The following is a 13727-nucleotide window of genomic DNA, read 5'->3' as shown; positions in this document are numbered from 1 at the left end:
TTGCTCTGATTCAGGAAAACACTCATAGCTGTCTTGAATGAAGTAACTACCCTGAATCTAGCCAGTGAAGACGGCAGGGAGACAAGGCTGTTTTGGGGTGGTTGGAGGTACCTGTTATGATGGCAGGAATGCCCCAGCCAACAACGTAGTAGAACCGCATATGCCCATAGTTGATGTTCCTCACTTCAGTCAGCATGCGGTAGATGTGGAGCTGCTCCACAAACATCCATGCGAAGGTGCTCATGTAGAAATAGTGCAGGAGGATGGCAATCACAGTACACACAAACTGTAGAAGGGAAAGGGCAGGGAAATTAGAGTTGCTCTTCTGAATCACAAGCTGGTGAGTCACCGGTTCCCCAGTGCAGCTAACAGAAAGTGTAATAAAATGATTTTGGCAGAACAAATATACTGCCATTAATTAAGTTTTTCAGAGTTTAAGAAAAGCTATTTATACTGTGGAACCTTTTTTTTTAAGTAAATAATGTCACCTGTTTGGAGGTTGGTCCAGCTTCACCATATCAACCCAACACATTTTCAGTCACTGCCCTTGCCCTCCACATTCTATGGCTAATTTCTCAGTGCATATTTGTTGCAAAGGTGAGGATTTGAGCTATTCTGGCTGGATTATTTCTGCTTGCAGGAGGGACAGGGCTGGAAGAGCTCCTGGCTCTTTCTCCTGGTGCAGAGCAGGAGGTGACGATGCTTCTCTGGAGGCTGCAGATCCTCTGCCCTGCCTGATGCATGAGTCTCACCTGCACAATGCCACTGCAGTGAATTCAACCACGGCATGTTTAACTGCATTAGCTAAACCAGTCTCTGCTAAGTTAATAAATTTCTCCTGAGAATGGCCACCCTCAGCCCTGCATTGACTCAGTGTCTCCCATAGCCATTCTATGGGTTTTTCTGATACCACATTCTTTCCAGAGAGAAAGATCTCTGTCCAAGAAAGTATGCTATTTTGGTACAATTCTGTTTTGTTTTAAAGTAGACTATGTTTTTTGTTTTATTAGTAGATAAAGAAGTACAAAGCAAGTCTTCTTGTATTTGGCAGGGGTGGAGAGTAGATCCGAGAAGATCTTAGACCTTCAGTTTAGGACCTGTCCCTAAGAAAGTTCTTCTTTCTCTGGAAAACTTTAGTTCTGGGAACAGAAATCCATGAAGCTTCAGGTAAGGAAAAGTGAATATGCTGAATATGAGCAATGGATGATCTGTAAAAAAATCCATCCTTTCTTTGAGGAAATTTCTCATCACTGAAATGAAATGTCACAAATAGGCAAAATTTGACAAGATCTTATAATCCAACATAAGATCAGCAGACTATTTTGCCCCTATGTGTCTGTGTCACAGGTCTGAAAAAATCTCTTCCATCTACATCTCTTCTGGGACTCTTAAAGAAAGCCTTGAGAAGCAAAAGCATGGATACGTCCATGGGGTAAGGCAGTAGCCACCTCTTTTGTCCTTGGAGCTCTGCTCTCCACTGATGAACACTGAAGACCTTACAAGTCTGTACTTCAGCAAGGCAAGGAGGATGCCTGGCCATTATCACTGGACTAAAAGACACAGTCAGAAGCAGATCACCACTTATCCTGCAGACCAATCTTTCACCTAATGCTGAAATCAGAGTATTTGACCACAAAGTGGGAGAGTGGCTTCTAGGCTTTACCTGGCTTGAGCAGGGGAATTAACCCTCTTCTCATTCACCATAGGAAAACACACTAAACACCCAGCTGTAGGACAATCTGGGTCCAGAAATGCTCAGCTCTACTCTCCTCTTGAGGCTCTGAAGTCAGGAACAGAAGCTATGAGGACAAAGAGAAAGCAGGATAGTGCTGGCTGCATAGTTCATGTCTTACAGGTAGGAACAAAGTGTCCTGGAGCTTCCAGTCCTAGGTTTGGACTTGTTTTTTATCCTACATCAGCAGCACAAAGTGTATTACTAAGCTCTGCTAGGCTGAGAACAGCAAAAATAAAAGACCTACTGAAACCAAAGAGACCAGATCCTCAGTGTGACTAGGAGTAACAGCTACAATGGGCAAACTGGTACCTCAAGTCATCTTTGTGATCAAATAGCCACCTTGAAACCTCTGACCTTCAAAGATTTGCAATTCAATATCTACTAACCACTTTTTCTCCTAACTTAACAGTTTGATGGGTGAAAACAGGAATGACCATGGGTATCCAACACCTGAATTGAAATCTCACAATTAACTTTCTCCAGTCAGAAGCAAAGCTAAGGATTTTGCCAAGGATCCGTTGATAAGCTTGAATTAACAGCACTCTGTGCAACCATTCAATTTTTGTTGAAAAACATTTTATATTGTGTTTTGAAACTTTTTGTTCCCCTGCAGCATTGACCCTGCTTTCAGACTCTGACATGACTTTTTAGTGTTTTTTTTATGGTATAATGGTCAGAAATGTACATTTCTCTGTTTAACTTTGCTGAGCAAAAGAATCATACAAAGACTGCCAACTTTCTGGATTCACTTACCTCTGTATTATAAAACCAAGTGTTATTGAAAATAGCTCACCAAATAAACCATCTTTCTTTCCTCTATGCAAGCAGTACTTTTTTTGTTCCTACTCTCACCTGCATACAAGTAGAGTGCTGCCCTGAACATTACCTTTTTCAGGTAAGAAAAAAGAAAGAAAATAAATCACTTTCTATCAATAGTCCAGGGAAAGATTAAAACCTCGCCCAGAAATGTGACTGTTAATTTACAGAAACCCATAAAAGCCAGGCTGGGTGCCAAGCAGTACAGCATTATTTGTGCTCCAGCATTCTTTACCTCTTTATGTTCATCAGTGCATGACTCGTTAGACAACTCTCATTCCTTACAGACAGATGAATAATTGTCTCAAGCAGACATGGCTTACAGCCCTCCTACCTTCTCAAATTGACTAGGTAAGATGTAAGGAGCGGCTTTCTTCTGTATGAAACACATTCTGTAACTTAAAAGATCTCTGTAATGTGTTAAAGGTTTGGGGTATTGCACTGAGTCCTGGTAATAGTACAGGACATGATCACACCAAGAGCCCCAAAGCAGGAAAATGAGAAGGAGTAAAAGAGAACAATCTCACCAAGTACAACCATTAGAATTTGTGGTATTGATGTAATGAACTGTTTTACTACTTTTATAAACCTTTTATTGGTGCTTCATGGTACTATGAAAGAAATCTGGAAATGAGGAGCCATCATTTACTGCACAGTTTCTGGCAAAATTCTGTAGGGATGTGGGTTTGGCTGCTGACTCCTCAGTATTCATGATGGAGAACTGAAAGAGTATAAACTCCTTGCTAGTGAAATATAGTGAAAAATCAGTTGTGTGCACAGCAAGGCATGGGAGAGGTCAAGTTACATGAAGTGCTGTGGATCAATTGCAAGATGAACTCCTTTGAACAAAGTTATTTTAGTAAGCAAACTTGCATATATTGAAATAAAGACAACATAGGTTCACACATGACGTAAGACCATACCCCAGAGGGCAGGTCACTGCAGAAGATCTCCCCATAGCAGCAGATAAAGGGTATGAGCTCCTGGTGCTGGGGAATATTTGCATATGGGACTAGAAGTGACACAACCAACTGCAAAGCTTTATCCAGCTTGGTGTTCACCATTTTCCAAAAGGTAAAGCAGGAGAAGAAGCCCAGAAAAAAACACACCAAAGTAACAAGAATCTTAGAGATTGAAGAATCTAAGTAGCTTAATTTTATATAATTTTCCAAAAGAAATACTATTAAACAGAAGCTTCCTGGCAAGACAAGTTTTATAAGGGAGTTCTCGAATTTACAAGGAGAAGGTCTTGTCAGCACTCAGTTACTGGAAGCAGAAATTAGTCAATGTCAGATACTTTCTAAAATGTATATTAGAGCTCAAATGGATATTAGAAGTCAGAGTGATGCTTTTGGATTAAGATATAGAGCAAGCAAGGCTGCGTGGTTGGGCATCATGGTACCATTACCATGATGGTGATGATGATATTCATTGAAGATAGTCATAGTCTCCCATTTCTGCTGCTTAGACAGTGTGGAATCAGCATAATTTCTTTTGGTTGGTTGGTTGTTTTTTTTGTTTTCATCTCAAAATTTAGATTGAAACATGTACAGTAATGGATTTCTAGAAGACAAATTTTCTTCACAGCATTCCGATAATCTCTACAGTAACATTTTGAATATTTTTCCTATCTGTTAAGGACAGACTTTTAATTGCATATCACCTCCCATCTGCACACTGCCTGTTTGGTACCAGTGACTGTGCAGTGCTGGAACCCTTGCCTGCTTTTCTCCTACCTGTCTGCGTGGCAGCCATGACTTTTGGTGTGGATGCTACTGAGAATCAGCAGTAATACTATGCAAAATGCCACATGGTTGAGATAGCAACAAGGTCCTAAACAGAACATACACACTTCATGTGCGGTGTATATCTCATACTCAGTCCATTCATATCTTTCCTTTTGTGTCTGCACTAAGCTTTGTCAACAGATATGATGGGCTGAAGGCAACAATCACTGTGCCTGGAAGGCAAAAAGCAAAGTGACAGGTTTACTATGGAACCTTGGATGTAGCAAGCTGTCCCATGCCTGGCAAGTGGCTTCTCCAGAAGTGCCATTGCATGTGCAACACGCATATTAGCACCTGCCCAGCAACACACAGTTGTCAACCTACCAGTCAACACCAAAAGCCAGCTAGGCTTGTGAGATACCTGTGGCAGGAGAAACTTGAGAGCCTCCTACTGAACAGACAACGCAAGACAGAAAGCACACGGATAGAAAGGAAGGAAGAAACCAGCATTCAGGGTTCAGCTCCTGGGATATGCTCCTGGGACAGCACTGTTATAGATCCTCTGAAAATAAGATATATTCCTATCACCTGCCATTGCTATTAATCATGTAAACCACACATGAATAGATTAAAAATCTGAAGTTTTTCACATTACCATTGAATCCAAACAGAAGTGAAAAAGCAAAGAAAGTGAAACAGATGGCAGCAGGTGAAAGTCACAAGTTAAAGCCTGATAACAACTCTAGCAACAAGCAGAGAGTAACACTTACCGGGTTTTCAGTCTGGTTGATTCCAATAAGAAAGACAAGCTCAGAGAAGAAAAGGGCAGCCACCAGGTTTTTGTGGATACTGTGCAAGTTGGAACGTAGTGTGCGGATCAGGACCAGCAGAATGAAGGTGATCAGCAAAGCTGCCAGCGAGATGGATACGGTTGTGTAAGTGACGATCTTCAGAGGAAGCACTTCTCCATTCTGTAGAAAGACAGATTGACAGGATTTCTTGGGAGTTTCCCTTCCTTTTCCTCCAATCAAATTTACTACTTGGAATGTTTCATTACTATTGAGCCAACATACAGATTTACTTTAGCACCAACAGGATTGGATGATGTCACCTCTTTACTTACTGAACATGTTGAGTGCATACAGGCAGCACCCAGAGGATGCACTGACCAGGTGAGAAACTCCTTGCAGCAGACCCAATGGCAGGTGCTGTCAGGGACAGGCAAACACACTCCTGACACACTGCAACATGGGACTGATCTGCTGACAAAGGTCTGAGTCATGCTTAAAGCTCAATCTCTGAATCAAAGCCCTTGAAAACCAAAACCCTCAAAAATCATGGGCCTGATGTCACCCACCTCTCTTTTCGAAATGTCCATCAGGACAGCAAAGCTGGTTATGTGGTTGCACTGGCAAGCGATATGGCTCTGGTTTCTGGAAAACAGCTCACAACCTCTGGAAGACCAGGCACCTGTCCCGCCAATCCTGTGGGGAAAAAAGGCATTCCTGAGAGCCATTCACTGATCTTCCCCTGCCTCCTACTGCTACTGCTCTCTGTGGCAGCTTGTGCTATGCAACCAGACAGGACTGTAAGTACCAAGACAGAAATATTTATAGCTATCACCTGCCTGAAAGAGTATCTCCAACTTAAAAAGCCTTCAGTTGAAGTAGTTTCTGATGGCCCAGCTGGCTTTGATGGCCAAATTTTGTGGGTTTAGAACAGTCAGGTTTGAGTTCAAAAAAGGAAAAAAACTTGTAAAAATTTGCTTTCGGGTCAGTGACCACACAAGCAATATGGGGAAGGGATTGCACAGAAAAAACTGCTCATAACAAAGGTAAAAAATACTAAAACCACATGTTTTCGAGCCATCTCTATTTCCCCAGATCCAGACACTGCCTGTAGAGCTCTTATGTGAAAATGTTTCAGCAGAAATATATCCTTACAGTGTTCCTCTGAAAAGTACACAAGAAAGGTTAAAACCTTTTCTAATAAATAATATTTCATATCAGGAGTTCTCTTGTATTAAAAATTCTTCCCTGTGCAGTTTTGGTTAACTCCAGTGACTTTGTAAATTACTTTGGATCAATATTAATTATTCTATTTTTTAAGTTAATGAGAAATAAAAATAGTCTTGTAGTTACTGAAAGAGATTTTAATTAGATGTGACAGGATCTCTTTTTCATTTAGCAATAAAATATTTGTTACACAATTTTAATATCACTTTCTTTTGAAAAGTACTCACTTTCTAAAAACTCTTTCATTACATGCTTTTCAACTGTGGCTGTAGGAAGACGTAACACAGACAACAATGCCATTGAAGTTGCCAGCAAATAACTAACAGATGAATCATTTTGGAGCTAATGAGTTATTCAAGCCCATACAATGTTTAAAAATTTATGAAAAAGGACTTGCCATTCCCTCATAATCGACAGAATCATCTGTGCATACAAGCAAATACACTACTTCACACACAGGCAAATGGAGTAGTTTATTATTGCAAACACCAGAGATTTCTGTTGCCTCTTCGATCCTTTCAATGACATAATCTCCTGAAGCCTTTGACTAGGAGGCACACATTTCCTAGGTTAATTTGCTTTTTTATTTCCAGCACAGGATATTGCCTTGTAATGGATTTTTCCATAGCTTTACTAGAGTTTTTGGGTTACTAGGAAACCAGTAACAGCTATTCCCTTTGCCCTGGGCAGACGGTATCATCCTCTCACTGTATACCTGCCTTTGTAGTTTGAAATTGCAATATATATGTAATATTAACAATAGTGTGAAAGCATAACATGCAGAGCATGTGGTTACCTCTCAACATATTTTCTTTTGTTTCATCCACACTTTTGAAATATCTCCAGCAGGACTGTGCTGCTTCCACTGTGCCATAAACCCAATAAAACATCAGCATACACCATTCCAGTTAATCTAATTTTTCTCATTTTCAAGAAAAATGTCTTTATCTTCAACTTTACTCAAAAAAATACCTAAATAAGCCATTTTCAGAGTATTTAATCTTCCTAACACTTCCCTCCTAGAGAGCCAAATACTCTCTCCTTATATTCTGCTTATGTATTATAATTGTTTCCCATCAACTGATGTCCCAAAGAAAGTATTTCCTCTCCCTCCAGTTTTTCACTGAAACAATGAAAGCAAATCCACAATAGCTGATGAAATGAAAAGAAAGTTGCTTCTTATCAGTGCCACTGTCTTTGCATTGACTTTTCATTCAAAAATTTGAGATTCAGAAATTTATAATCTTTACTTATATACTTTTATCTGCAAAACCTCAGTCCTCCTTTCTACCAACATGAAGATTTAATTCTGCAATTTTTAGCACTGGCCCCAGCTGAGGCATCAAGGGTGGGTGCCTGTTTGCCATATACTCTGTCCATAGTCACTAGAGTGTACCAGGAGAAGATTCAGTCCATTTAATAGTAGAATTATCTCCTGCAGATCCTGATTTAAAGTCCTCAGACAAGCCACAGATTCAAACACTGGAGTCGGACTATGCCTGTCCAGTTATACATCTGTGGGCAAAAAGCATGAGCAAATACAAGGAAATTGTGAGATTTATTATTGCTGGGTGAAACTGAACCCTGCAGAAAGTCATGACAGCATTGTGTTTGTTATAAACTACATGGCTAATCCTTTGTTTGAGGATAATTATTTTCATTTTTCTCAGGCTGGTGGGAAACACAGGGCTCTATTTCACCAGAAATCAGTTGCCAGTTAAATAAACAGACCAAAAAGAGTTTTCTTCCAGAATTATATTCCTGGGCAGGGCTTCTGTGCTACTGAGACAGTTGTCAGTCACAGCCTTAAAGAAAACAGTACACATACGTGATGGAATGATTCCAGAAGACACAGACAGGCTTTGTTCTCTCCTCTGTTTCCAGCATGGTGTACTCCACTATGATGGGCTTTTCCACAAGGTTGGGAGGAAACTCTCCGTCACTGTGAATGGCTGTGCTCACTACAGGTGTATTAATAATTGGGCGATTTGGCAACCTGCGCAAGGAGAAAAATTGCACAGTGATCTAAATGTGAAAATGCAAAGCACTGACTGGCTAGGTTCTGCAAAGGAAAGGTTTCCATTGCTTCCACTCAGAAGGCAAAGTAGATGCACCATCAGCCTTCCACACAGACCAAAAGCTGCTAGTGCTCCTGACATGGTTATTCTTCCACAGTGTGCCACAGGAGGAGAAGAGGCAGTACCGATGTGACAACTGCAGTGCTGATGACATCTGGTCAGTATAACAGCAGCTCTGTGTCCCCCATACACTCAGAGGAAGTAGAAGAAGGGATCTGCACAATTCAAAAAAAGGTTTGAAGTTTACCTCAAGCTCCTTCGGTCAGGATCATAGTTCTCAGGCAGAAGGTGTCCCAGGGATCGGTATATAATAACCATGGCAACAGTATGATGTGTTGAGTCATCTGGGTGTCGCTTCTTTCTCCTTGCAAAGGCACTTTCATGGCTGAATGCACCAATGTTCAACTTAGAGGATACTTTTTGATTTGAAGGCTTCATTGTAGGCACTGCTATGGAATTAACAGAAATATTAAATTCTTTGCACGCAGCTTCAGAGCTACCATTTAAATGGGTAATGTTGCTTTGCAAAGACATAGAATCATTACCGTTGCTATAACTCTAGTCTAAAAGCACTCAGCATGATATTTTTAATAAAATTTTAGCACATTTCATAGCTATGTAGCTGATAATGTAATCATCACTGAGCCATGAAAAACTATTTAGTCTAGCTAGAAAATAAGTAATTTCGATGTTAAAAGAGCCATGAGTATATAAATATCGCATGCATAACTTAAGGAGAACATTAAAACAATATGCATGCTATTAAATTGCAGGTACTTTACATTTGGCAGAACTAGCATTATGAATACACCAACTAGTCACATAGGATTTCTCCCTGCTAATTCTGTCATATAATGAACTTTCAGTTTTGACAGTATCTCTTAAAATTCACTTTCCCCTTTTTTTTGCAGAAAAGATATAGTCATACAAACATATGCCCTGTTTCTCAGCAAAAGTCATAAAGTTGTATAAGCTTATTACGTATTATTTTCACAAGTGTTGCTATCTCCCTATCCAGAGGATATTCAGCTCAAGATTTTTTCCTTGCTGTCTAGTTTGGATAACGCATCTCTGCTCCCAGATTTGCATTCTCTGTCTCACACACCACCTCCCTCCATCTCCGCAGTGACTGGAGGAAAGCAGCTGTGGGACTGCAGGCTCTGGTCAGCTGCCCCATCCTCTCCTGGTGGGAACAGAGGCAGAGCATTTCTCCTGCTTTGACAGGGCTGTTGGAGGGGCTGCAAGCAAGACCTGACAGACAGGTACAGCCAGTTATGCAGCCCCCCATGCTTCCATCGCTGCCGGCAAGCAAAATGCCTCACAAGTATGCACAGCTGCTCCATCCCTAAATAATGTTTGCTTGTGCAGGCGGTCGCCCCGCTGTCACCCCAGTACCACTCTGCTTCGCAAGGATCAATCATGCTCCTTCGAAGCTGGTTATAATTGCTCTTCGAAGGGCAGCAGAAGGGTTTTACCTTTCCTGTCTGAAGGTCTGAACAAAGTATCAGGGAAGACAACACATGACTCCAGATCTTTTGGGTAATCTTCTTTAATCTCATGAAATCGTGGTATTCTAGCTCCCGTGAAATTGGACTTGTCAAAGATGTCAACAGCAATGACTGGGGGGAAAAAAAAGTTTCCCATAAAATTAACTTCAATGCTTTCAAATATGATACTGCAACACAATGAAACATGATCAGAAGGTTAAAATATCTGCACAATGCAGATAAGAAATTTAAACCCCAAAATACAAAGTAAAATATAATTTCTTTCAATTAATACCTTACATGACAACTAAAAGCTTATGTGTCAACATTATGTTACATTTATCGAATTATAGATTTATTTTGCAGTAGAAAGCAATTAACAAGACAGTATCTCATACTAGAAAAACCCTATTGCAAGCATTGGAAATAAAGAATCATAGAATTGTTTATATTGGAAAAGACCTCTAATATCACAGAGATCAACTGTTAGCCCAGCACTGCCAAGTCCAGCATTAAACTACGTCCCAAAGAGCCACATCTACATGTCTTTTAAATACCTCCATGGATGGTGAATTACCTGGGCAGCCTGTTTCAATGCCTGACCACGCTTTGAGTGAAGAAATTTTTCCTAATATCTGCCTCAAGGTAGATCACTTTGCTCGTACCTCTCCAGCAGCAGCTGACTTTGTGGTTTCACAAAGGCCTTTCCCTGGCTGCTGTTCAGTGAATGCTCCTGCTTCACAGAGCTTCTCCATGTGCTGCTGGCTTGCTCCAGCATGTGCTGAATGTTCCAATTTTAGACTTGCTTCTTAATGGGAAGACTAAATCTACTGGTTTGAAAAATTACTTCTTCTACGTCTGTTAAATTATGAAGTCAGCTAAGCAAAGAAAATATCCTGGATTTTACCTGGGACTACTCCTTAGTCCTTCACACCAGCAATTTCTCCCTAACTCACCTCATCATCTCTGCCTGTTGTCTAACTGCCAAAATATTTAAAAGCAGCTGAGTTGGCTTTAACTTTCCCATTTAAGAGAAGTCACTGAGTGCCAATTTATATGTTCTAATAAAAGTGAAAAGCTGGAAGTCCCGTGGGTAAACCTACACCAAAAGCTGTGATCCACTGCAAGTTTCAGTATAAAGAAATATCCAAGTTAAGATCTGCAAATTCCCATTCCTTTCCCAGTCTCTAAATAACTCCCAGGTGAGCCATTAGGAAACTCTATTAACACCATGTTCACCTGGAAAAACTGTTCAAAAGAAAACAGACCCTTTTCAGGCCAGAGTTGCCTCACCCCTCTCAAGCTCATACCTTTTTACACAGAAAGAACTGACTGAAAAAAAATCATGATTTATAGCCTGCAAAAAATTCTGGTGTTTGTTTTCATCTCAGTCAGGTAGGTTAAAATGCTGAGCATACTTTTTTCTAAGTGTGAAGATAAAATAGTTTAATTCTCATAGTCTTGAATCAAAATAAAGTATTTCAGTTTTGGTTTATTATGCAAAAATCAAAGTGTTTCAGTTTGGCTTAGTTCAACAATAATCTGTCCCCCCTGGAGTTGATGCAAGATGTTACAACCTTTGTAGCTTGACTGTCTCATGCTTTTGGTTTTATGTGATTGTGGATATAAAGCATTCTCAGGACAAGGTCTATAGGTAATGGGTGTAGTTGGAAAAAATAAGACAAACTTTTGGGCACACAAGCCCTTCTTCAGGTCTGAAATAAAGGCAGCAGCTTGAAAAGTTAAATATGAGTTCAGGCTGACTAAAGCACCTCTGAAAGAAAAAACAGAGGCTGTTTGTGAGGGATCTCTGAAGGTCACCAAGCTTTATCTTGCCTCCTGCTCGGAGCAGGACTAGCACTAACACCTGATCAGCTCAGATTGTTGGTACCTGGGAGAAAAATGAAATTAAGGGGGCAGGGGAGAAAATGAGAAAAGAGGCTGACCAGGCAGTGGTTGCTGTGCTTCACTCACACAAGTACAGAAGGGACATCTATGAAATAAGTCACAGTCCTGCGAGTGCAGGAACTCCTATTTGCTTGCCAGGAGACATTCCCTGGTACAGAGGGCATCTTGGTAAGCCTGATGTTTCCTTTTTAGTTTAGACCCATTCTGGATATTTTGGATCCCAAGGATTTTGCTCTGATTATGGGTTTTGCAAGACTGTGAGAGTGGCTGAAGGCCTGCATGGTGTTCTGAGAAAATAACTTTCAGTATAAGAATTTCTACAGAAGATGATCTTCTGGATAGGTTCCAGGCTAGGAAGGCATGTGAAAATCAGAGAATCATTTACATTGGAAAAGACCTCTAAGAGCATCGAGTCTAACCTTTGACTGATTATCACACTGTCATCTAGACCACAGCACTAAGTGCCATGTCCAGTCATTTCTTGAACACTTCCAGGGATGGTGACTCCACTACCTCCCTGTGCAAACCATTCCTATCCTAATCATATCAGTAATATGCAATATGATCAACAGGTGGGTTGCTTATTTTGTTCTGCAGTAATTCTTCAGGTGGTGGTATGATTCTTTCAAAAATGTGATTTATTATATTCAACTATATTAGCTGGTCTCAAAAGGCATTACCTTTAGTTATGAACTTTGTCCTTCCCACTATCTCTACACTACTGTGACTGCAACAAAATGCCACATGGAGCATGGAGGGAATATGACCCAGAGGGAAAACAGATCAGACAACAACTAGGAGGCCCCCATGGCAACTGAGAGATATGGATCAAGGCTCATTGGAATTGAAATGAATGCAATGATTTTTCTCAGTGGGTGCTACTAAAACAAATAACTAGCACCTCTATTCAGCACATTTTTAAAACTAATACAAAATAGCAGTTTTCAACAGATACTCACTCATGTTAGGGGCAACAATGACAAAAGGTCTCAAGTAGGTTTTCTTCATGTTCTGGGCCACATTGTTGAAATATTCCTCATAGTGCCTGAGCAGGTGAGCGGTGCCACCCTCTGTTCGCTGAATTTGCTCCCAGTGCTCCTTGTTGCTGCGGTCCAGTAAAGCACTACCCACTTTGATAATATTCTGAGAAATAAAGTGCAAGCCCAAATAATGAAGCAACCAAAGCGCTGGGTTTCAAGTGAGGAATATTGAAAATAATTGGCATTACTGCCTTAGGTGAGTGTATAATGAAATATTTTAATGCAGGCATGTTCTACTGCAGCCACCTGAAAATAGGCACACCAGTTACTCATCCTGAGGGTATTTTGGTATGTAAAGCAAATCCCTCTGAACATTTTATGAATAAAGTAAGCCAAAATTGCAGGTTGCAAGAGAACTACCTACCTTCCCCTTAATTGCAGGATACCTAGCAAGAAAATGCAGAAGGAAAATCTAATCATGCTGGCTTTGTTTCAGAGAGATAAGACACACAAAAAGCAGAGCTTTTATTAGGTACACTGAAGAACTCCCCCCCAGAAATCAAAATAATGTTTTTTGCTGAAAAACAAAAGAAAGCCACAGATAATAATATCACTTTCTAATTTTTTCTTTTACTTTGTTGTTTCCTGGATAATGAAAACAACTTATATAGTGAAGAATGATGAAAGTAAGTATTAACTTGAATAGAGAAACTTGAAAATACATAACAAAATTTGAATCATGTTACTGTGTCCCCATTTTTAACTTGCTTACAAATGGTATTAAAAAGGGAGTTCTCTCTGAGGACCTGTCCCTTCTGCCCTTTCTTATAAGAATATGCAAAGAGACCCTCAGACTATATTATGGATTTAGCCAGGTGGGCCTAAACTTAGGTTTTAAAGTTCAGCTAGGCCTAGGATTGTCAGCTGATTTAAGCTGGGCTGAGCTAGCTAACAGCTGACCTCTTCTAGCCAATAATATTG

General features: G+C 40.3%; 1 protein-coding gene across 6 annotated transcripts in view; it reads right to left on the bottom strand.

Annotated features, from left to right (window-relative positions):
• The window catches only part of CELSR1 (cadherin EGF LAG seven-pass G-type receptor 1), a 167450-nt gene that overhangs the window by 18086 nt on the left and 135637 nt on the right, over positions 1 to 13727 (bottom strand). For 4 of the 6 annotated variants that reach the window (XM_071552583.1, XM_071552588.1, XM_071552586.1 and 1 more), the window contains 7 exons: positions 12726 to 12909; positions 9847 to 9990; positions 8619 to 8820; positions 8122 to 8289; positions 5636 to 5762; positions 5049 to 5249; positions 112 to 286 (listed from right to left, as the gene is read on the bottom strand). In XM_071552583.1, the coding sequence (XP_071408684.1) occupies positions 112 to 286; positions 5049 to 5249; positions 5636 to 5762; positions 8122 to 8289; positions 8619 to 8820; positions 9847 to 9990; positions 12726 to 12909 (1201 nt within the window). The remainder of the gene's footprint in view (positions 1 to 111; positions 287 to 5048; positions 5250 to 5635; positions 5763 to 8121; positions 8290 to 8618; positions 8821 to 9846; positions 9991 to 12725; positions 12910 to 13727) is intronic. The other 2 variants (XM_071552589.1, XM_071552587.1) reach the window with 1 other exon arrangement.

The sequence above is a fragment of the Pithys albifrons genome, chromosome 3, assembly GCF_047495875.1.
Source record: "Pithys albifrons albifrons isolate INPA30051 chromosome 3, PitAlb_v1, whole genome shotgun sequence".
In the NCBI taxonomy this organism is placed as follows: Eukaryota; Metazoa; Chordata; class Aves; order Passeriformes; family Thamnophilidae; genus Pithys; species Pithys albifrons.
The sequence above is the reverse complement of the archived record's forward strand: the minus strand, read 5'-3'. Positions and strand labels throughout refer to the sequence as shown.